This window comes from Biomphalaria glabrata, chromosome 8 (assembly GCF_947242115.1).
Source record: "Biomphalaria glabrata chromosome 8, xgBioGlab47.1, whole genome shotgun sequence".
Taxonomy (NCBI): Eukaryota; Metazoa; Mollusca; class Gastropoda; family Planorbidae; genus Biomphalaria; species Biomphalaria glabrata.
The window spans coordinates 14392190-14415492 of record NC_074718.1 but is presented as its reverse complement, the minus strand read 5'-3'; the positions used below and the strand labels follow the sequence as shown (position 1 = coordinate 14415492).

The following is a 23303-nucleotide window of genomic DNA, read 5'->3' as shown; positions in this document are numbered from 1 at the left end:
GCTCATGAACTCATGATCGTAGATCTATTCATGTGTATTTACCACATTATTATGTCAATTTTTGTATTGCAAAGCTAGAACAGTTGTATTAAAATATACAATTTAAATAAAACCTTGAGGGGACATGTAGTTAAAATGAACACAAAATTATTATAACCATATATTTGTCTTTTCATACAAAACCTGGATATAAAACATATATGTATATAGGCATCACATGTACACTATAAGAACCCACAGAAAATGAAAATAGAGAACTGACTTGTACTGCACTTCTTAATTAATGTAGTTTATTTCAAAGACGTTTAATAGTCTTTTTTTTCAAGAAAAGTTTGCTAATGGGATGGAAGGTATAAACTTACTATAAACCGATTGATCCATCAACTAGGCTTGGAATGCTGCATTGTGTTTTCTGAGGCAGCGTGGAAACCTTCTCCCCCCCCCCCCCTCCAAGAAACCAGTTCAAGACCTTGTGTAAAAGCTTTAGTAGATAGTAGTCTTTTAACAAATAATATGTATTTAAGACAATTAACATGTATGCTGTAAGGGTTGGTAGCTGATTCCAAGTGGTCTAGGGTTCGAAACTATGTGATTGGGATTTTTGATTCGAGACAGTTATGTCACCTCTAAGTCAACCATACTCAAACGTGAACCTCACATTAGTTGGGGAAAGGGAAGGTTGTGTTGGTCCCATGACAACCTTGTTAACCGTCGGCTATAGAAACCTTTACATTTACATCCTCTGCCCTAAAGATCGGTAGGTCTGGAAGGAATACTTTATTTCTAATGTCTTCACATATTCATTACTTAATAAATAATAATAATAATAATACAAATGTTGCCCTTTCAGACAATGCGATCTTTGGCCAACGGTTAACAAGCAGGGTATCGTGTAGCCAACACAGTGACCAGCCGTCTTGACTTTCCCCAACAAAGGTCAGGTACCTATAAGAGTTAGGTGAACTCAGGGCGCCCTAAAAATCCCTAAATTCAAAATCCCAGTCTTCACTGAGATTCGAACCCAGGATATCAGGTCAGAAGCCAAGCGCTTAACCATTCAGACACCACTCCCTATGTAATAGTGATAATTTAATTTATAGAGCGCTGTTAACAAACAAAATGTAGGCTTAAGGCGCTGTGATAACAATACAAACAAAAACACGAGAAATAAAATGTCAAACTAATCTCAAGAAGTTTACTTTTTAACAATTTTTATAAATGATTGTCTTTAAATTTATCATCTTTGCTGTTGATCCATCGACGTAAGCCATCACAATCTGTGTTATGGTATCAATCTTTTTTTTTTTTTAGTTTTTTATTAGAATTCAGTTGAGTGGGAAAATATGCAATCATTATTCTAGGCCAAAGTTTTAGTGGACTTTGCCTGAACATTATCGCAACTGTTACAGTGTAGACCAATCTTAAATCAGGTCCTCTCACCTAATACTTTCAAGGTGGTACTCAGGTCAAGGACGTAGTTAAATAAATGGAATATCAGTGAGACAGGGAGAAACACCAGAAGGCTAAATAAATTAATTGAAGTAAGTTACTGTCATATTTAGTCATTTCCCATAACACCTGTATGTCCATTTAGAATTTATAAATAGAGCACACCCTTTGTACGACATTTGGTTTTATATACTTGCGTTTCTGAAGGAACCTATACTGTGAGTATAGTATAGCTAGCTATATATATGTTTAAAAATATCTGATTAAAATATTAAAATAGCTAGCAACAGCTTTTGCTGTGTGATATAATAATAATAATATTAATATTAATATATTTATAGTTAGTCGTGGTTCGATGATGACCACTTTTGTCATCCAGGGGGTTGGGGGCTTGAACGAATTATCTCTCTTTCGAAAGTCTTTTTTTTTCTTTGCGACCTGTTTCTTTCAGAAGACATTGGTTGACAGGTTGACAGGTGTCCTGCTGTATGTCAGTCTCAATTAAAATACAAAACGAAAGCATTGACATAAAAGAACGTTGTTTTAAATTCCCCCCCCCACCTCTCAAAAGAAACCTTAATCCTCCATTGATTTTTTTTTTTTGTAGTTGCGAGGATCTGTTGTCACTGACGGAGGAAACACAAGTAAAAAGCACAGGAGAAGAAGAGCCTTTAAATCCAAATCTATGCCGACTTTCTGTTAATACCAAACTTTCCAGTCAATCTATGCAAAAAAAAAACAACAACAACCAACAAACTGTTTTCCTCCATAATTATTTTCCAGGTTCCGATCGAATTATCCATACATTTGTATTTCACTACCTGTTCTGGTTGAACATCAAAACGTTTTTGATTGTAAACCAAAAGAAATTTTTTTTTATTTGGTATAGAATTAAAGATAAAGGCAGGCTTTTCTTATATAAAACAAATTACAGTTTTTAAAACCAAAATTTAAGTTAATTTTGGAATATTGAATTTAAAAATGAAAACCTCCAGACTGTGACAAGACCCATTAAGTCTAGACTAAATCTAGGTCAAATTTTATAATTAATAAAAAGAATTTTTTTTGGATAGTTTGTATCGTAGTTTTTGGCTTAAGAATTGGTTTAAGTCAACGATTAGGAGAGAAAGAGCTAGATATAATTACTAGTATACAGACATGTCCAGAGATTTAACAAACTATTGCAATTATATAAATTACTCCCCAAAATAGCTTCATTTTTTCATTTCAGCTAAAACAATTAAAAAGATGAGACCTGCAAGACAAAAACAAATCATAGCTCTGCATCTGGAAGGATTAGCAAATGTCAACAAGAAACTGGAGACGCTTCAAGAGAGTATAACAGATGTAATTGTCCATGATATTGTCCATGTAATTGTCCATGCATTCCTTTTTTTTTTATCGTACGTCTTGTCCATGTCCTCCTAAAAGTTTTCATTGACACTCAGTTCCATATAACCCACATCACATTGGAATTTTTGGAATGTATCAAGACTTGAGATTCGTTTATTAATCAATGTAAATATTGTTTCGTTAAGAAAGAAATGAAGGGGGTTGTTTAAAAAATATGACTGTATTTGTGTTTATGGCACCGAGAAATGGCAAAAAAAAAAAAGGGAGCGGGGTAGAGGAGAGAGGGTTTAATATATTTCAATCTGTCTGTCTGTCATTCTGTATGTCGATGAATCTAATTTCTTTTAAGTTTTTCCATAAACGTGTTATTTGAACTAGTTTTATAAAGCCTATAATGACATTAGGTTACACATTTGATTTCATTCCATTTAATTTACTTCAAAACTGTTTGACTATATTTACATGGTGACTGTAACTTTAAATTCAGGCTATAAAGAAAGGCGAGAAATGGCTGGAAGAGAAAGACGACGAAGGTGAAACATTTTTTAGAAATGACTCAATTTTTAGCCAAGGAAAGTTGTCGTTGTCTTGAAATGTGTTTCAACATCGCAAGTAAATCATGTTTATTGTTTATAGACTCATCTAATGAAGTTGTTGGCTATCTTATTACATTCATAAATATTCTATAGAGTGCCCAGGGTCATGATGTGGCATATACTATTTGGTTACCTCACAAGGGGATGGGGGTCTAGTTCGATCATTAATTTTAAATTGTTATTTGACTCGTGTTCGTGAATGGAGAAATGTGCTAAAGCAGGCCAGGGCCCCCTCCATGGGCGGTAGCGCCACTAGGATGGAATTGATTTATGTTGAGTTGTGTTTGTGTAGAGTCCAAAAGCCAGCACGAAAATCATTTTTCTACCATACGATCCCAAGAGATTGAACCGGAGCTTAATGAGCTTGCTATAGCGGTATACAAGGTCCATTTATACAACTAGAACAATTGATAAGACTAAGACTGACTAAGACTAAGACTAAGACTGCTTTATTGATCCATATGAAAATTTGTTGTGATGACAAGGACTCTTTTCTCATATAAAGACAACACAACAGAAACATACACATAAATAGAACAGACACAACATAAAAAGTTCATTCAGCGACTACACACACACATACACTGGCATCTTGCTCCTGATCATGTTTCCTGATCAATGAGTGGCGTTGTTAGAGTCTGACCGAGTGAGTTACGAACGAGTTTTTGTACCGCTCTGTTCTTGTTTTAATTGACAGCAGTCGCCCACTTCGCGACGACCTAAGGTAGTTATGAAGACGCGGGTGGCCGTTGTCTTCCCTGATTTTTTTGATTAAATTAAATGTAAAATCTTTAAATGTTTTGGTGTAACTTATAGACATTTTATTTAATAATCCGAAGTCTTGCCATCCAAGTGGACGAATGTCACACTCAAGAAGAGTTAGAGAAAGAAAACTAAAATTCCTGTTTGGCATATCTGACAGCCAATGTCACCTTTATTGGCTTACCTGACAGCCAATGTCACCTTTATTGGCTTACCTGACAGCCAATGTCACCTTTATTGGTTTACCTGACAGCCAATGTCACCTTTATTGGTTTACCTGACAGCCAATGTCACCTTTATTGGCTTACCTGACAGCCATTGTCACCTTTATTGGCTTACCTGACAGCCATTGTCACCTTTATTGGCTTACCTGACAGCCATTGTCACCTTTATGTCTCAATGTTATTGAACATAACGACAACGACCATCCCCTTCTATAGTCGCAATATGTAAACATAGCTAGACTTGTAATAAATATTCTGGTACTCAAAAGTTTTAATAGTATTCAAAGAAAAAAAAAATGTCATTGTCATTTCCAATACAGTTTTCAAAGTAAACAAATAAAAATGAAATACATGTAAGAGAGACAACTTTAAATGTTTAAATGTGAATTTTTCCAGTTCCTCTGAAAGAGTTTTTCAAATAATTATCAATTCTATTTACAGCAGAAAACGTAAACAGTACTACATACATCTGTACTAATTTTAATAATGAGAATAACACCAATTGGCATTACATGCTAAATGTCTGTATACTCTGTTTGATCGAGTACAGATGACAATGAAGAAATAAATATCTCAGATGAGGCCAGGAAGTGTTCTTCAGAAAGTGAAGCAAGGCATAGTCTTAGCACCAGGGTCAAAGGTGAGGGCATAGTCTTAGCATCAGGGTCAAAGGTGAGGGCATAGTCTTAGCACCAGGGTTAAAGGTAAGAAGTTTTATGCTGTATCATAAGACTGTATACAATAAACACAAAGGGCTTCACAACATAGCCATAATGACTTGCTTGATAGAGATAAATAACACCAAATGATATCGAAATCTGTATAGCAATTTATAAAACATAATTTTAGATTACAAACTGTTTATACGAGTTAACTTTTCTCTGATCGGTAAATACCTTTATGTTTGAAACTGTTGCACTAGATGTTTGGAACGGTAAACATGACATTTTGTTGCACTAGATGTTTGGAACTGTTTACACAAAAGTTTGTTGCACTAGATGTGTGGAACTGTTAACATGACAGATTGTTGCACTAGATGTTTGGAACTGTTTACACAAAAGTTTGTTGCACTAGATGTTTGGAACTGTTAACATGACAGATTGTTGCCCTAGATGTTTGGAACTGTTTACACAAAAGTTTGTTGCACTAGATGTGTTGAACTGTTAACACCACAAATTGTTGCACTAGATGTTTGGAACTGTTAACATGACATTTTGTTGCACTAGATGTTTGGAACTGTTAACATGACATTTTGTTGCACTAGATGTTTGGAACTTTTAACATGACATTTTGTTGCACTAGATGTTTGGAACGGTTAACATGACATTTTGTTGCACTAGATGTTTGGAACTGTTAACATGACATTTTGTTGCACTAGATGTTTGGAACTGTTAAGATGACATTTTGTTGCACTAGATGTTTGGAACTGTTAAGATGACATTTTGTTGCACTAGATGTGTGGAACTGTTAACACCACAGATTATTGCGATGAATAGAGAAGCTAATTACCATAATAATATTTATTAGATTATTATAGAGTGCTTGAACGTACTTGTAAGTTAATCTGCAACAATATATTCATTTTTTTCTTTCATATATATTGTTATAAACCTGGTGGTGGCACAGATGGGGGTAGTGGTGTGTGTGTAGTCAGCCGACGCAAATCGCCCCAGGCCAGCGCTAGACGAGCGGTCAACCGTGACGAGTTACGACGATCGGCCGAGACGAGTGTCAACAAGAGAGTTCGGGAAGGATCGCCGACCTGAACAGAGCTCAGGGGCGTCACGAGAGTTGTAGTCATCTGACCACCTAGAAACGTCGAGCGGCGTTCTGTCCGGTTCGAGAAGGCCAGTAGGGACCCTATATAAGAGCGGAGGTGACGCAGTCAAGACGGTTCAGAAAGCGGGTTCACGACAGGAGTTCAGAACACGGTCGACTACAGCACAGTTCAACGGTGTGGTTCTGTACGGAGCATTACGACGGTTCAGTGCGGAGTACTGTCAAGTACAGTTGAGACGAACGGCGTCTTGATCTTGGTCTGTGATCGAGTCCGACACAACGAGCCCAAGTGTGTGAAGTCAGTCCCGAACTGTTGAACCCAGTGCAAGCCCGGAACGAGACGGAGAGGCCAGTGCAAGACTTGATACGGCGGAACGGTGTTATCGCAGAGCTATTTGTACTGTTCTACGTGCTGCCAATTGTACAGTATTGGCTGTTATTTATGGACATTAAACCTTTACGTTATTTTGGAGCCCTGACTTGTCAAGTTCTTTAAGTTGGTGGTGTATGGTGCTGTTTGCAGAGAGCCTGGATAGTGAGATTCGTAACAACTGGTGTCAGAAGTGGGATAGGTTCGGAATCGGATTGGATCGGATCTACTATGGCTCGTCTGAAACTGCTGTACGAACTTGAATTTAGAGAACTGAAGGAAGAACTCCGTGGACGAAGGCTGAAGGTATATGGTAACAAGGAAACTTTACAAGCACGCCTCCGAGAAGACATGTTGGAAGAAAAAGAAGATCCGGACACATATCTTTTTGAAGTCGAACCTAACTTGCTGGAACAGCTCATCAGTAGCATGCAGCAACAGATCACCAGTACCAGTATCATGCAGAAACAGATGGCAGCTATGCTAGACGAGATGAGTGTGACATTGAAGAAGAACACCGAGGAGTTCTGTAGAGAGATTAAAAAGATGTGTACCTCAGCGAAGGAAGTGACGAGCCCCGTGATGAAAACGATGGGCGTGGTGGAAGTAACCTTGTACGACCAAGGAGACTTGAAAGATGAAGGAGATTCACCATCGTTGGACAATGAACTATTACCCACCCAATGCTGTGAATCAATAAGCAGTAACAACGGCAATGCTGGTGAAGGTGGTACTGCCTGTGAATCCGAAGACAAGGAGTACAGACCTGAGAATCAGAAAGAGAGCGAAGAAGAGACAAGAGAAGCGGCCTATAGTCCAACAGAAGCTTGTGATGCAGCTGTACCTGATATGAGCACATCAAACAGCAAGACAGATCAAGTGAATGTTTGCTCCGCGTCCAAACATGTTGCTGAGGAACGTTTGCATGTTGAAAGTGGCCTACAAAGGTTGGACCCTACTGACGTTTGCCCAGATTCTAAGACCAGCGAGAGAAGCCCTGATGGTGATCATGAGAACCCAATGATACCTGATGAAGTCGTTGAGAGACAATCGCAAGTCGGAAGATACCAGCCAGATCGGCACCCAACAGACGTTGGTCAGGCTGCCAAGACTGGAGAGGAAAGTCCTGATGGTGGTGAAAAGAATCCAAGGAAGCTTGACGTTGAAGTTGATGGACATTCGCACGATGAAAGTCATCGACCAGGTCTGAAACCAACAGGCGATTGGCCCGATACTGAGACGAGAGAGAGAGGTCCTGATGGTGGTGAAGAAAGCCAAATGGAGCCTGAAGCCGAAGACGAGGGACCTTTGCACGAGGAGTGTTACCAACCTGCCCCACAAGCATGCCCCCCAGACAAGGCTGAAGATGATGACTTGTCCCACAATTCCCTGTCCTGTGGATTTGAAGCCCATCCCAGTCCTTCTTCGCAAAGCCCTATAAAGTCACCTCTTTGGTCAACAGTCTTGGTAATCCCTGCCCTTACATCCTTTACCTCTCCATGTGTCAAGTGGCTGTCCTCGGTACCGACCGACAAGAGAGCGATGCAACCACAACGTCACTGCAACAAGAGGACGATCAACTGGAGGAAAAGAAGAAGGCGGCGTTTGCGTAGTCCAACGTGCATGGTGATTCTACCAAGAAATAACTGCAGCCACATGAAGACCAACTGGCGGAGAAGAAGAAGAAGGCGACTTTTGCTGAGTGCAATATGGATGACCATGCGATCACGAGGTCGATACAACCAGATGAAGGCTAACTGGAGGAGAAGAAAACGTTTTCTCACGTGGATGGCGATGAAAGCACGACGGCGAGGCAACCAAGTCAAGGCAAACTGGAGGAGAAGAAGGAAGCGACAATTGCTGACTGCAACATGGATGGCGCCATTAAGCTCAAGACGCAAGCCAACTGCCACCGATCGACCCCCACCTACAGCGATGAAACTTCACAGACAATGCCATGATGTTGATTCTGTCCGGGACGGACAGATCTAAGGAGGGGGCAGTGTTATAAACCTGGTGGTGGCACAGATGGGGGTAGTGGTGTGTGTGTAGTCAGCCGACGCAAATCGCCCCAGGCCAGCGCTAGACGAGCGGTCAACCGTGACGAGTTACGACGATCGGCCGAGACGAGTGTCAACAAGAGAGTTCGGGAAGGATCGCCGACCTGAACAGAGCTCAGGGGCGTCACGAGAGTTGTAGTCATCTGACCACCTAGAAACGTCGAGCGGCGTTCTGTCCGGTTCGAGAAGGCCAGTAGGGACCCTATATAAGAGCGGAGGTGACGCAGTCAAGACGGTTCAGAAAGCGGGTTCACGACAGGAGTTCAGAACACGGTCGACTACAGCACAGTTCAACGGTGTGGTTCTGTACGGAGCATTACGACGGTTCAGTGCGGAGTACTGTCAAGTACAGTTGAGACGAACGGCGTCTTGATCTTGGTCTGTGATCGAGTCCGACACAACGAGCCCAAGTGTGTGAAGTCAGTCCCGAACTGTTGAACCCAGTGCAAGCCCGGAACGAGACGGAGAGGCCAGTGCAAGACTTGATACGGCGGAACGGTGTTATCGCAGAGCTATTTGTACTGTTCTACGTGCTGCCAATTGTACAGTATTGGCTGTTATTTATGGACATTAAACCTTTACGTTATTTTGGAGCCCTGACTTGTCAAGTTCTTTAAGTTGGTGGTGTATGGTGCTGTTTGCAGAGAGCCTGGATAGTGAGATTCGTAACAATATTTTAAATATTAATTCCTAAACTTCTTTGCTAATACACATTTATTAAATTAGTTTTACTGTCCGTTTCGTCTATCTAGACAGCTCATTATCGTTTGTCACTTGACCTGCATTGCTTACCAAACAGATGACATACTGGTGTACCGTTCAAGGACTAGATATGAGTTTAAAAATTTTTTTTTCTAAATGTGTTGTTCTAATGCTTATTTTTACAAAGCTTATATAAACTGACTCTGTCTAGTACAGAGCTTATATAAACTGACTCTGTCTAGTACAAAGCTTATATAAACTGACTCTGTCTAGTACAAAGCTTATATAAACTGACTCTGTCTAGTACAGAGCTTATATAAACTGACTCTGTCTAGTACAGAGCTTATATAAACTGACTCTGTCTAGCACAGAGCTTATATAAACTGACTCTGTCTAGTACAGAGCTTATATAAACTGACTCTGTCTAGTACAAAGCTTATATAAACTGACTCTGTCTAGTACAAAGCTTGTATTCGTTATTTATCACACTTTCAATTTTAGGATAAAGTTTAAACTTTGCACATTTATTCATTGTCGAAGACAATACATGAATCAATACAAAAATTAACCAACTAGTTAATTAATTTATTGTAATTAATATTTTTTATACAAAAAGGGAGAATCATCTTGTAATATTGAGAAATTTTACTTTTTTTTAAACGTTTTTAAAAATGGTTTACTTGTTGTTTAATTTTACAGTTGATCCTAACGAATGTGAACTGAGCTCTATGCAATTCAATGAATCCAATCAACGCTATAGTCAAGGGACCGAAGAGCGTATCTCTGAACTAAGTAAAAAATATGAAAATCTCACAACTTTAATGGAAACTTTTCTCCAGAAAATAGAAAGTCTTGAAAAAGATTGCATGGGGAAACAACAGATTGAAGAATTAGCCAGAAGTCAGTTAAATATCGATACCAAAATGAACTCCAGAAGTCAGTTAAATATCGATACCAAAATGAACTCCAGAAGTCAGTTAAATATCGATACCAAAATGAACTCCAGAAGTCAGTTAAATATCGATACCAAAATGAACTCCAGAAGTCAGTTAAATATCGATACCAAAATGAACTCCAGAAGTCAGTTAAATATCGATACCAAAATGAACTCCAGAAGTCAGTTAAATATCGATACCAAAATGAACTCCAGAAGTCAGTTAAATATCGATACCAAAATGAACTCCAGAAGTCAGTTAAATATCGATACCAAAATGAACTCCAGAAGTCAGTTAAATATCGATACCAAAATGAACTCCAGAAGTCAGTTAAATATCGATACCAAAATGAACTCCAGAAGTCAGTTAAATATCGATACCAAAATGAACTCCAGATTAAGTGATGTAACAAACGAAATTAACGCCATGAAAGAATATATAAAGTTACACACTGAAAGTTTATCGCAAAGAATTAAAACATGCGAAAAACATTTTGAAAATGCAGCGGTCCTTAAAATAGAAGATGAATCTGCATCAAACTTGCTCGACCTAAATTCCAGTAAAACTACGCAAGACTGGTTTGAACTAGATCTCAGCGAAATAGCATCTCACTGCGAAAAACGGTCAACTGCTGTACTAAGGAGACAGGAACAGTATGAGCAATCGATAAGCTCTAAAGTCGACGAAATATCCAAACAGCTTAACTCACTGAAACATTTTGTTGAGAATTATCCAGAACAAATGTCTTACTTTTTACCTGACCAACGGTCACGAGAGAACGTTAGGAAAATTCTGGACATAAGTGACAGAATGCTTGAGAGAGCGGATCAGATGAAAATGATTATCGAGAAGCAAAAAGAACTACAAGTCAAATTTGAAAAATTTTCGGAAGCGGTGAAATGTGATCAACTCAAGACTAATTTAAGTTTAGCGACCCTTACATCTGATCATCAAACTGCTTCTAGTAAAATATATCAAATTGAAATCTGCATAAGTGACTTATTACAACTCAAGAAAATGATCGTCTCATATTGGAACATGAATAAAGAAACGACTCAAACAATGCAGTCAAACATAGAAGCATTAGATAGTAATGTAAGTATTTGATTGTGTGTCTAAATGTTTCAAGTACTTAAACTGACGATAGAATTCAGGTCATTTACTCATTGCAACTAGGCCTACTCTTAGTAAAAATTTTAACCTGGTGTACTTAAGTATTGTAGCGATTCTCACTATACAGGCTCTCTGCAAACACCAGACAACACAACCAATTCAAAGAACTTGAAAACACAGCGCAGGAGTATAACATCCTAATACAAGCCTCCCACAGGATGGCGGCGGGAAGGGTTTGAACCCGAGACTTTGTAGACCACATATCTAGAGTCAAGAGACAATAGCACACGACCAGGAAGCCATCCATAGTTCACACTATGTCCATTTATCAAAGTGAACATTTATTGCATGTAACTGCGTGTTTGTGTTTCACATCATCTTCTTAAGTTATATTATAACAGGATAGTGAAATACAAATGAGAAAAATGAATACTATTTTCGAAACGAGGAACATAATTACGGAGACAAAGAGTTAAACAATTTTGGTTTGTGCGTGTTTGATCATTAAGAGGCACATAAAAAAAATGTTTTTACGCTAACTTACAAACAACAAGATTACATACAAGGTGGCCCCCATCAAAGTGACCAATGGGCCAGGAATAGTTAAGCCATAGTCTTGTTTTGATCGTTTAAATTGATAAAATTGTAAAAAAAATCATTTGACGTTTTTGTTTTCACATAAAAGCAAACAGTACAACTAGGTCTAGATCTAGAATCTAGACTAGGTCTATCTTCATGACAATTAGATAACGTACAATGTGTTAGACCAGTGGTACCTACACTTTTTGTCGACGTTTTAGCGGGCCTGATGGAACCTTTTCGCGGGCCGAATGTGGCCCGCGGACCGTACTTTGTGAATCACTGAGTTAGACTAAAGTTATGAAAATAATGCTCAGCCTCTTTGTTAGTAAACCCATCTTACTGTTAAAAGTAAATCTTTCTTATTGTTCAGTTCTCAAATCAATGTCTTCATGCTAGCCTTAGATGTACACTATAAAGTTCATGTTTAATTCTCAGACGGAGAACTTACACGAACTTAACGAAGCTCAAAGACTTTACATGAGCCGGGCTGCCACATACAAGATCTCGCTCTTAACACTAAGTAACCATTTCATTGTACAATTACCAAATATGGAAATTAAACAATTTGCTTTTTGTTTTCTTTGCAGAGCAAACACTTGGCAAAAAATATCAAGGAGAATAAAACATTCCTTATGGACATTTCGTTAGAGATACAAGATTTGAAAAAATACACGGAGACACTTCCAACAACCTTGACCCAGACGAGGACGTCCCACGACGAGGTCATGATGACATTGCAGAAGAAGTTTACTAGGGTTGATGTTAAAGTAAGACTCACGATTTATTTCTGTGGACACACTTTGTGTGTATCTAAGCAAATTGAACTAAATAAGATCGTCAATGTCCAATTTTTACAAAGTTTATATCAGCTCACTTTGTCTGTCTGACTGTATGGCCAACTCCAATCTCGGAACAAGCTGAAATTTGGCACAATTACAATTATTCCTTTTTTTTGGTATCTCAAACAAGGGAAAGAAACAGTACTCTACTGAAGAGTAGTATAAGCTGAGTTAGTCCCCTTTATAGATTGTCGAATGAGGCTTATTACAAATTTAATTACATGACTTATCCAAAGTAATTGATACACTTAATATAAACTGTGTATTTTGCTTGTTATATTACTTTGAATTTTGAAGTTTTAGTGCTTTCATAAAAAAGATATAAGCTTACAATTAGCTACAGAATTTTTACTGGGAGAAGAAGAGGAAGATAATATGGTTAAACATAATTTATCTCCGACGAGTACTTGAACCATTCGACCTCCGAACATCGCCTAGCAGAGCATAGGTTAACTTGACCTTCCAATACAATAACATGTCATCGTCAGCAAGGATTACGTTGTTACGAGACTCACCTACCTCGCACTTGTTTTACAAGGCTATACCAACTCACTCTGTCTGTCTGCTGTCTGGCCAAAAGTTTGTACACGTTATTTCTCCCACACCCAATCGCGGATCAAGCTGAAATTTCGCACAATTATTTCTTTTACCTGACAACACAATAATCATAAAAAACATTAATTAATATATTTGTTTGGTATCTCGAGCAAGGGAAAGAAATTGTACTTGACTGAGGTGGTGGCATAAGCTTAATTAGTCCCCTTTATAGGTTTTATTCGCTTTAAAGTAGGTTTGAAACAGACAATACATTACTATACAATCTACTATTTTCATAGACACCTCATTAGCAAAGTGGTTAGAATGTCAGGTTGAGGTGGCTTGAGTCGTGAGTTCGAATTTAGGAATGCTTTAAAAAAAACCCAGATATACTGTAAAATTCACCCAGATCTCCCCTTCTTTCTCCTTCCCCCCCCCCCCATTTTCCCAACTGGTCTAGACAATTGATAGGATCATTGCGTCTTAAGAAAGCTAAAAGCATGTAAAAGCGCTAAACAAAAACAATTAGTAAAATATTTCTAATCGTTCAGATTTATTGTTGTATGTCTAGATCCACGACAAACTTACTTGCATGACTGATCCAAACTAATTCATACATTTTACGCTTGATATCACTTTCATTATATATATTTTTTTTCAAGTATTATTTTTTTAGTCTCACTCTGGAAAAAAAATTAACTTAAAGACATTTTCACCTTTACGAAACTCAACGACTTTAGTAGGGATCGTTTCTTTTCTATTAATAGGACACCATTAAAGGACATTTAAGGACATTAAACGAGTGTCTAGTTGGACCATAGGACGGGATCGATTCAGATTTTGAAGATGGTGGCGAAATGTTCCCGAGCGTCTTGTCATTTAATGTATTCTACTCTGTACTGAAGACACGCAGGTGTTCTCACTGACATGTGTGTGTTCAAGTTAAAACTGTTGAGACCTCAATACCCAATTATAAACTATTAGACTTCAAACAAAATTATAACCGTCAAGTTGTTTACTCCCTGCATGGTCAATTAGATTTTTCTTTCTCAAAGATACAGATAAACTGTGTAAATTATATGAAAATCATCGGAGCCGTTTTCGAAATCTGTGTTCATTTTCATGAAGAATTCACAAGCTGATAAGACGAGATGTAAAAATAGACTTAACATTGAGGCTCCATCCAAAATAAAGAAATGCGATTGTATGTTTATGTTGTATGTTTATGTTGTATGTTTATGTTGTATGTTTATGTTGTATGTTTATGTTGTATGTTTATGTTGTATGTTTATTTTGTATGTTTCTGTTGTATGTTTCTGTTGTATGTTTCTGTTGTATGTTTCTGTTGTATGTTTCTGTTGTATGTTTCTGTTGTATGTTTCTGTTGTATGTTTCTGTTGTATGTTTATGTTGTATGTTTATGTTGTATGTTTATGTTGTATGTTTATGTTGTATGTTTATGTTGTATGTTTACGTTGTATGTTTATGTTGTATGTTTATGTTGTATGTTTATGTTGTATGTTTATGTTGTATGTTTATGTTGTATGTTTATGTTGTATGTTTATGTTGTATGTTTATGTTGTATGTTTATGTTGTATGTTTATGTTGTATGTTTATGTTGTATGTTTATGTTGTATGTTTATGTTGTATGTTTATGTTGTATGTTTCTGTTGTATGTTTCTGTTGTATGTTTCTGTTGTATGTTTCTGTTGTATGTTTCTGTTGTATGTTTCTGTTGTATGTTTCTGTTGTATGTTTCTGTTGTATGTTTCTGTTGTATGTTTATGTTGTATGTTTATGTTGTATGTTTATGTTGTATGTTTATGTATTATGTTTATGTTGTATGTTTATTTTGTATGTTTATGTTGTATGTTTATGTTGTATGTTTATGTTGTATGTTTATGTTGTATGTTTATGTTGTATGTTTATGTTGTATGTTTCTGTTGTATGTTTCTGTTGTATGTTTCTGTTGTATGTTTCTGTTGTATGTTTCTGTTGTATGTTTCTGTTGTATGTTTCTGTTGTATGTTTATGTTGTATGTTTCTGTTGTATGTTTCTGTTGTATGTTTCTGTTGTATGTTTCTGTTGTATGTTTATGTTGTATGTTTCTGTTGTATGTTTCTGTTGTATGTTTCTGTTGTATGTTTCTGTTGTATGTTTATGTTGTATGTTTCTGTTGTATGTTTCTGTTGTATGTTTCTGTTGTATGTTTCTGTTGTATGTTTATGTTGTATGTTTATGTTGTATGTTTATGTTGTATGTTTATGTTGTATGTTTATGTTGTATGTTTCTGTTGTATGTTTCTGTTGTATGTTTCTGTTGTATGTTTCTGTTGTATGTTTATGTTGTATGTTTATGTTGTATGTTTATGTTGTATGTTTATGTTGTATGTTTACGTTGTATGTTTATGTTGTATGTTTATGTTGTATGTTTATGTTGTATGTTTATGTTGTATGTTTATGTTGTATGTTTATGTTGTATGTTTATGTTGTATGTTTATGTTGTATGTTTATGTTGTATGTTTATGTTGTATGTTTATGTTGTATGTTTCTGTTGTATGTTTCTGTTGTATGTTTCTGTTGTATGTTTCTGTTGTATGTTTCTGTTGTATGTTTCTGTTGTATGTTTCTGTTGTATGTTTCTGTTGTATGTTTCTGTTGTATGTTTCTGTTGTATGTTTATGTTGTATGTTTATGTTGTATGTTTATGTTGTATGTTTATGTATTATGTTTATGTTGTATGTTTATTTTGTATGTTTATGTTGTATGTTTATGTTGTATGTTTATGTTGTATGTTTATGTTGTATGTTTCTGTTGTATGTTTCTGTTGTATGTTTCTGTTGTATGTTTCTGTTGTATGTTTCTGTTGTATGTTTATGTTGTATGTTTCTGTTGTATGTTTCTGTTGTATGATTCTGTTGTATGTTTATGTTGTATGTTTCTGTTGTATGTTTCTGTTGTATGTTTCTGTTGTATGTTTCTGTTGTATGTTTATGTTGTATGTTTCTGTTGTATGTTTCTGTTGTATGTTTATGTTGTATGTTTATGTTGTATGTTTATGTTGTATGTTTATGTTGTATGTTTATGTTGTATGTTTATGTTGTATGTTTATGTTGTATGTTTATGTTGTATGTTTCTGTTGTATGTTTCTGTTGTATGTTTCTGTTGTATGTTTCTGTTGTATGTTTCTGTTGTATGTTTCTGTTGTATGTTTCTGTTGTATGTTTCTGTTGTATGTTTCTGTTGTATGTTTATGTTGTATGTTTATGTTGTATGTATATGTTGTATGTTTATGTATTATGTTTATGTTGTATGTTTATTTTGTATGTTTATGTTGTATGTTTATGTTGTATGTTTATGTTGTATGTTTATGTTGTATGTTTATGTTGTATGTTTCTGTTGTATGTTTCTGTTGTATGTTTCTGTTGTATGTTTCTGTTGTATGTTTCTGTTGTATGTTTCTGTTGTATGTTTCTGTTGTATGATTCTGTTGTATGTTTATGTTGTATGTTTCTGTTGTATGTTTCTGTTGTATGTTTCTGTTGTATGTTTCTGTTGTATGTTTCTGTTGTATGTTTCTGTTGTATGTTTCTGTTGTATGTTTCTGTTGTATGTTTCTGTTGTATGTTTCTGTTGTATGTTTATGTTGTATGTTTATGTTGTATGTTTATGTTGTATGTTTATGTTGTATGTTTATGTTGTATGTTTATGTTGTATTTTTCTGTTGTATGTTTCTGTTGTATGTTTCTGTTGTATGTTTCTGTTGTATGTTTCTGTTGTATGTTTCTGTTGTATGTTTCTGTTGTATGTTTATGTTGTATGTTTATGTTGTATGATTATGTTGTATGTTTCTGTTGTATGTTTCTGTTGTATGTTTCTGTTGTATGTTTATGTTGTAATTTCTGTTGTATGTTTCTGTTGTATGTTTGTGTTGTATGTTTCTGTTGTATGTTTCTGTTGTATGTTTCTGTTGTATGTTTCTGTTGTATGTTTATGTTGTATGTTTATGTTGTATGTTTATGTTGTATGTTTATGTTGTATGTTTCTGTTGTATGTTTCTGTTGTATGTTTCTGTTGTATGTTTCTGTTGTATGTTTATGTTGTATGTTTATGTTGTATGTTTCTGTTGTATGTTTCTGTTGTATGTTTATGTTGTATGTTTATGTTGTATGTTTATGTTGTATGTTTATGTTGTATGTTTATGTTGTATGTTTATGTTGTATGTTTATGTTGTATGTTTATGTTGTATGTTTATGTTGTATGTTTATGTCGTGTTTATGTTGTATGTTTATGTTGTATGTTTATGTTGTATGTTTATGTTGTATGTTTATGTTGTATGTTTATGCTGTATGTTTATGTTGTATGTTTATGTTGTATGTTTATGTTGTATGTTTATGTTGTATGTTTATGTTGTATGTTTATGTTGTATGTTTATGTTGTATGTTTATGTTGTATGTTTATGTTGTATGTTTATGTTGTATGTTTATGTTGTATGTTTCTGTTGTATGTTTCTGTTGTATGTTTATGTTGTATGTTTATGTTGTATGTTTATGTTGTATGTTTATGTTGTATGTTTATGTTGTATGTTTATGTTGTATGTTTATGTTGTATGTTTATGTCGTGTTTATGTTGTATGTTTATGTTGTATGTTTATGTTGTATGTTTATGTTGTATGTTTATGTTGTATGTTTATGTTGTATGTTTATGCTGTATGTTTATGTTGTATGTTTATGTTGTATGTTTATGTTGTATGTTTATGTTGTATGTTTATGTTGTATGTTTATGTTGTATGTTTATGTTGTATGTTTATGTTGTATGTTTATGTTGTATGTTTATGTTGTATGTTTATGTCGTATGTTTATGTCGTATGTTTATGTCGTATGTTTATGTCGTGTTTATTCTTTTCACCTCCCTGCCCCCCGCGCAGAAAAATAATGCAGCCAAAAAATGTACAAAACAAATAATAGAACTAAGTGTATTGTTTGAAGGTATAATTTTTACTATTTTTTTTCACGACTTTTTTTTGTCTCTGACACTTTCCTTCTGTCAGCGCTGTTCTCTCCTCTGTAATTGCATTCCTCTGCTACTTGAGAAAAATAAAATGTCTAAATTATAGTTTCATTAAAAAATTATTGTGTTTTTTTTTTAGATATCCGAATTTGTAAATGATATCGAGACTATGTCAAAGGAAATCTATCAACCGAGTAAGTTAAGATGTTTCGACAATCTGGGAATTGTTTTCTATTTCTTGAAGACTAGTTAAAAAAACTATTGTGCTATTGAACAAATTGCTTATTTCTTATAGGAGGATTCGCGCCACACTTCGATCTCACTCTCTCGCCCTAAATCCCATCCTTTTCCGGAAGCAAGATTTGGTCAAGACGTCCGGGGACAAGTTTGGGTGCAGTGGATGACCAGAGACTTTCTGTGTGTCTTGTCCTGCTCTTGAGTACTCCACAGCACTGTGCTGGTACTTGCCATTCTGTCCGATTAGTCTATTTTTGTGACGTTACGCACAGGCCGCCAAGTCCAGACTTCACTTGCTAGGTTTGACAGAACCTCAGTGTACTGAGTGCCAGAGTTGGGTACCGAGTGGGGACCAAGAGTGAGCCAAGCTACCCTCAAAAAGAGGGTCGACTGCCTGTCCACTAGAGGTGCTACCCCTCCTAGATACCCCATACACCCCTCAATATAGTCGACTTAACAAAGGCATTCGACACTGTTAGCAGAGAAGGACTCTGGAAGATCATGTCAAAGTATGGCTGTCCACAAAAATTCATAACCATGGTGAGATTATTTCATGATGGCATGAAGGCTCGTGTCCAAGAAAGTGGAGAACCATCAGAGCCCTTCGAAGTATCAAACGGGGTAAAACAAGGCTGTGTCCTAGCACCTACACTCTTCAGTATCATGTTCTCCGCTATGCTGACAGATGCATTCACAAATGAAGAAAACAACGGGATAAATATATCATACAGGTTTGATGGTGGCCTATTCAACCCGAGGCGGCTTAAAGCAAAATCAAAAACAATTGCAGCAGTAATCAGAGACTTGTTATTTGCTGACGACTGTGCCCTAATTATTATGCCTGCTCTGAAAACGATCTGCAGAGCATCGTCAGTGACTTCTCAAGAGCATGCTCAGACTTTGGCCTTACCATCAATACGAACAAGACTGAAGTCTTATATCTACCTGCTTCTGGGAAAGCCTACTCGGATCCAAAATCAAAAACAAATGCAGCAGTAATCAGAGACTTGTTATTTGCTGACGACTGTGCCCTAATTATTATGCCTGCTCTGAAAACGATCTGCAGAGCATCGTCAGTGACTTCTCAAGAGCATGCTCAGACTTTGGCCTTACCATCAATACGAACAAGACTGAAGTCTTATATCTACCTGCTTCTGGGAAAGCCTACTCGGATCCAAGCATTACTATAAATGGACAGGATATACACGCAGTGGACAAATTCACATATCTTGGCAGCACACTCTCCAGAAATGGAAAAATCGATAGTGAAATCGACCTGCGTATCGCCAAGGCCAGTGCATCCTATGGCAGACTGTCTACAAATGTCTGGAACAGACGTGGTATCACCACAAACACCAAGCTAGTGGTCTATAGAGCCGTCATCCTCCCTACATTGCTCTATGCCTCAGAAACATGGACAGTGTACAGTAAACATGCAAAGAAACTAAACCACTTCCACATGACATGTCTGAGAAAAATACTAAATGTCAAATGGCAAGACAAAATACCAGATACAGAAGTCCTTCGAAGAGCGTGTCTGCAAAGCATCCACACAATCCTGATGCAGTTCCAGCTGCGATGGGCAGGTCACGTCTACAGAATGGAAGACCACCGCATCCCTAAACGACTCTTGTATGGCCAACTAAGCGAAGGAAAGCGCTCGCAAGGTGGGCAAAGAAAGCGCTTCAGGGACACCCTGAAAGCTTCTCTGAAGGCGTTCAGCATAGACCCTGGCACCTGGGAGACAGAGGCACATGACAGAGCATCATGGCGTCGCGCTGTGAAAACTGGCGCACAGGTTGCTGAGGAAAAAAGAACAACGCTGGCAGAAGAAAAACGCCAGAAAAGAAAAGCAAGACAAACGACACTAGCTCCAGCTGGAATAACCTGCCCAGTGTGCGGTCGAACAATCCGGGCTAACATAGGTCTCACCAGCCACACGAGGAGGCATAAAACCCCAGTGCAAAGCCCTCAGCCCCCTGGATGACAAAGTGGTCATCATCGAACCACGATGGACGAACTATATATATATTTCTTATATCAAGTACAATTTAATAGAGAGTTGCTGTAATCATTTGGCTATTTCTTAACCGTGACTACAAATGACTGTGAGATAGTTTTAGTTCATTTCGTGTTTTTGCACAGCTTAAACTCACTTTGTCTGTCTGTCTGTCTGTTTGGTACAAATTTTGAACACGCTATTTCTCTCACTCCCCATTCTCAGATTATGTTGAAACTATTCTCCTTCTCCCCTCTTTCTCTAAGTCCTCCTGCTATTTTTTAACCTCACTTACCAGACCCAAACCATTTACCCTCCCATCTTTTCCATCGAATTAAAAAGCTTCTTCTACATAAGTCTGAGAAGAAGATCTATTTAGTCATCAGCAGAGGTAGACTCAGACATTGTTTAGGTTAAGGAGCTTGATCTTTAGAAAAAAGTTAAATGAAATCCAAAGTTAATAATGATGTTTTTATTTTCATGACCAGGATCTAATGATGGCGTATAAGCATTCTGTGTTGAATGGGATAATTCAGTTGAGATAGACGTAAAGCGCGAGGAGATAGTCATGCTGTTTAACAACCTTTACAACCTAAATGATACGCAGCAGCTTCACTATAGCACCACAGCACCATATAGCGGACTCTATTTAGTTTGTCTAATGATAGAAAACCGAATTTATATTCTAAGTATGATAGCAGTGAGGAATTACAAGGTGTATAACGAGCATGGGCGTAGCCAGGATTTTTTTTCGGGGAGGGGGGGTTAGGAGCGCTAGGAGCTCCCCCAGCGCGGGGCGAAGCCCCGCCGCCAAGCACTATTTCTGATATTGAAAGCCAACAAAATGCATATTCTGAGGTATCTACAGTGCATTTTCCTGCTATTAAAAAGTTTTATTTCAAAAACCTAATGTGCTATTCTTACTGACTTAGACCCTCCCGCGCCGTTTGGCGCATTTGCCGTCAAGCTGTTTCCATAAAATTGTAGATTCCCTGCCATTACTAGCAATGGAGTCTGGGGAGCGCTAGCGCGGGGCGAAGCCCCCCTCCAAGCACTATTTCTGGTATTGAAAGCCAACAAAATGCATATTCTGAGGTATCTACAGTGCATTTTCCTGCTATTAAAAAGTTTTATTTCAAAAACATAATGTGCTATTCTTACTGACTTAGACCCTCCCGCGCAGTTCGGAGCATTTGACGTCAAGCTGTTTCCATAAAAATATGTCACTGGTAATGTCTGAAGCTTCTTCCCACCTGCCATGAGGACCTCAATGAATGAGTGGCGTCAAGTTGTACTAGGATATCATTGCAACTCTTCTTATGCGTAATTCATTTTGTCGGAGAACATGTCCCGCAAACCTTATGCGTCGCTCTCTCACAATCTTACTAAAGGGTCGACTCCCAGTTCGGCATAGGATTTCCTTGATTTAGACCCGATCTCAATAACTAACTCCTAAAATTTGTCTTAGCCATCTTTGTTGAGCCACATTTAGTGTTTTTCAATTTCGGCAGATGACTATTCACTGCACTTTATCAATGGAGCCCCGCCACTGGTAGAAATGTGTAACCTCTCTTGGATACGCTCTTGGAATTGAGTGACTGTAGTTTGCTTTAGATTTTATATCGAAAAGTGAAGTTTTATCGTCAAAATCATCTGTTAGAGGTTTTAAACTAAAAATCCCAGGACTTTGTTGTTGTTTTTTAAATTCAAAACCCCATTTAGCTACGATCATAGAATTTGGTAACTGTATTTTGCTTTAGAGTAATATTGAAGATAGAGGTTTTCCACCACAAAATGCTCCGTAGGGGGATTTTAAACTCAAAACCATCTGGAGGAAAGGAGTTTAAACTCAAAACCCCCAATTCGCTTGGCTACGCTCAAATAATTTTAGTGTGTAATTTGCTTTTTTTTTTATATTGAAGAAGTATTTTTAAGCATCAAACCCCTGTGAAGGGGGATATGAACTCAAAACCCCTTTTGGTAACGCTCATAGCATTTTGAGTGCGTAATTTGCTTTTTCTTTACATTGAAGATGTATTTTTTAACTTCAAACCCCGCTGGCGGGGGGGGGGGGGGGTTTAAACTCAAAACCCATATGGCTACGCTCTTAGATTTTACAGTGTGTAATTTGCTTTTTTTTTTTTTTTAATTGAAGATGTATTTTTTAGCTTCAAACTCCACTGGAGGGGAGTTTAAACTTAAAACTGAGTCAAAACCCATTTAGCTAAGCTCATAACATTTTGAGTGCATAATTTGCTTTTTTTTTCATATTGAAGAGGGGGTTTATCGTAAATTTTGGAGGGGGTTTTAAAATCAAAATCTTCCTTAACTGTGCACTTGGAGATTATCGTTTGCATTTTTTTTTATAGAAGAGGGGGATTTAACTGCAAAAACCCCTGGTAGGGGATTTTAAACTCAAAACCCCCCTGTTAGGGGTTTTAAACTCAAAATCCCCTTGTAGGGGTTTTAAACTCTAAACCTCCTGGTAGGGTTTTAAACTCGAAACCCCTTTAGCTGTGCTGGGGCAAGTGATGGTTTAGTATTAAAATCTTACCTAAAATTAACAAAATCAAAGCAAAAAAACATGTCACTAAAGTCCGCCTTCCCCCCCCCCCCCTCCGTGGTAGGGGGTTTCAAACTCAAAACCCCTTGTTAGGGGGTTTCAAACTCAAAACCCCATGGTAGGGGTTTTAAACTCAAAACCCCTTTGACTGCGCTGGGGCAAGTGATGGTTTAGTATTAAAATCTCACCTAAA

General features: G+C 37.1%; 1 protein-coding gene across 1 annotated transcript; it reads left to right on the top strand.

Annotated features, from left to right (window-relative positions):
* The first annotated feature begins 4965 nt into the window (after positions 1-4965).
* Positions 4966-18597, top strand: LOC106054641 (CAP-Gly domain-containing linker protein 1-like). Its single transcript, XM_056039219.1, has 5 exons — positions 4966-5056; positions 9995-11325; positions 12513-12692; positions 14357-14418; positions 18450-18597. The coding sequence occupies exons 2-5, from the start codon at positions 10024-10026 to the stop codon at positions 18562-18564; spliced, it is 1659 nt and encodes a 552-aa protein (XP_055895194.1). The 5' UTR covers positions 4966-5056; positions 9995-10023; the 3' UTR covers positions 18565-18597.
* Positions 18598-23303: the final 4706 nt, after the last annotated feature.

Coding starts and splice junctions, on each gene's coding strand:
- LOC106054641 (XM_056039219.1), top strand. CDS start 10,024: ATGCAATTCAATGAATCCAATCAACGCTATAGTCAAGGGACCGAAGAG. Junction 12,693..14,356: donor TTACTAGGGTTGATGTTAAA/GTAAGACTCACG, acceptor TCTTTCTCAAAG/ATACAGATAAACTGTGTAAA. Junction 14,419..18,449: donor GTTTTCGAAATCTGTGTTCA/TTTTCATGAAGA, acceptor GTTTTTTTTTTA/GATATCCGAATTTGTAAATG.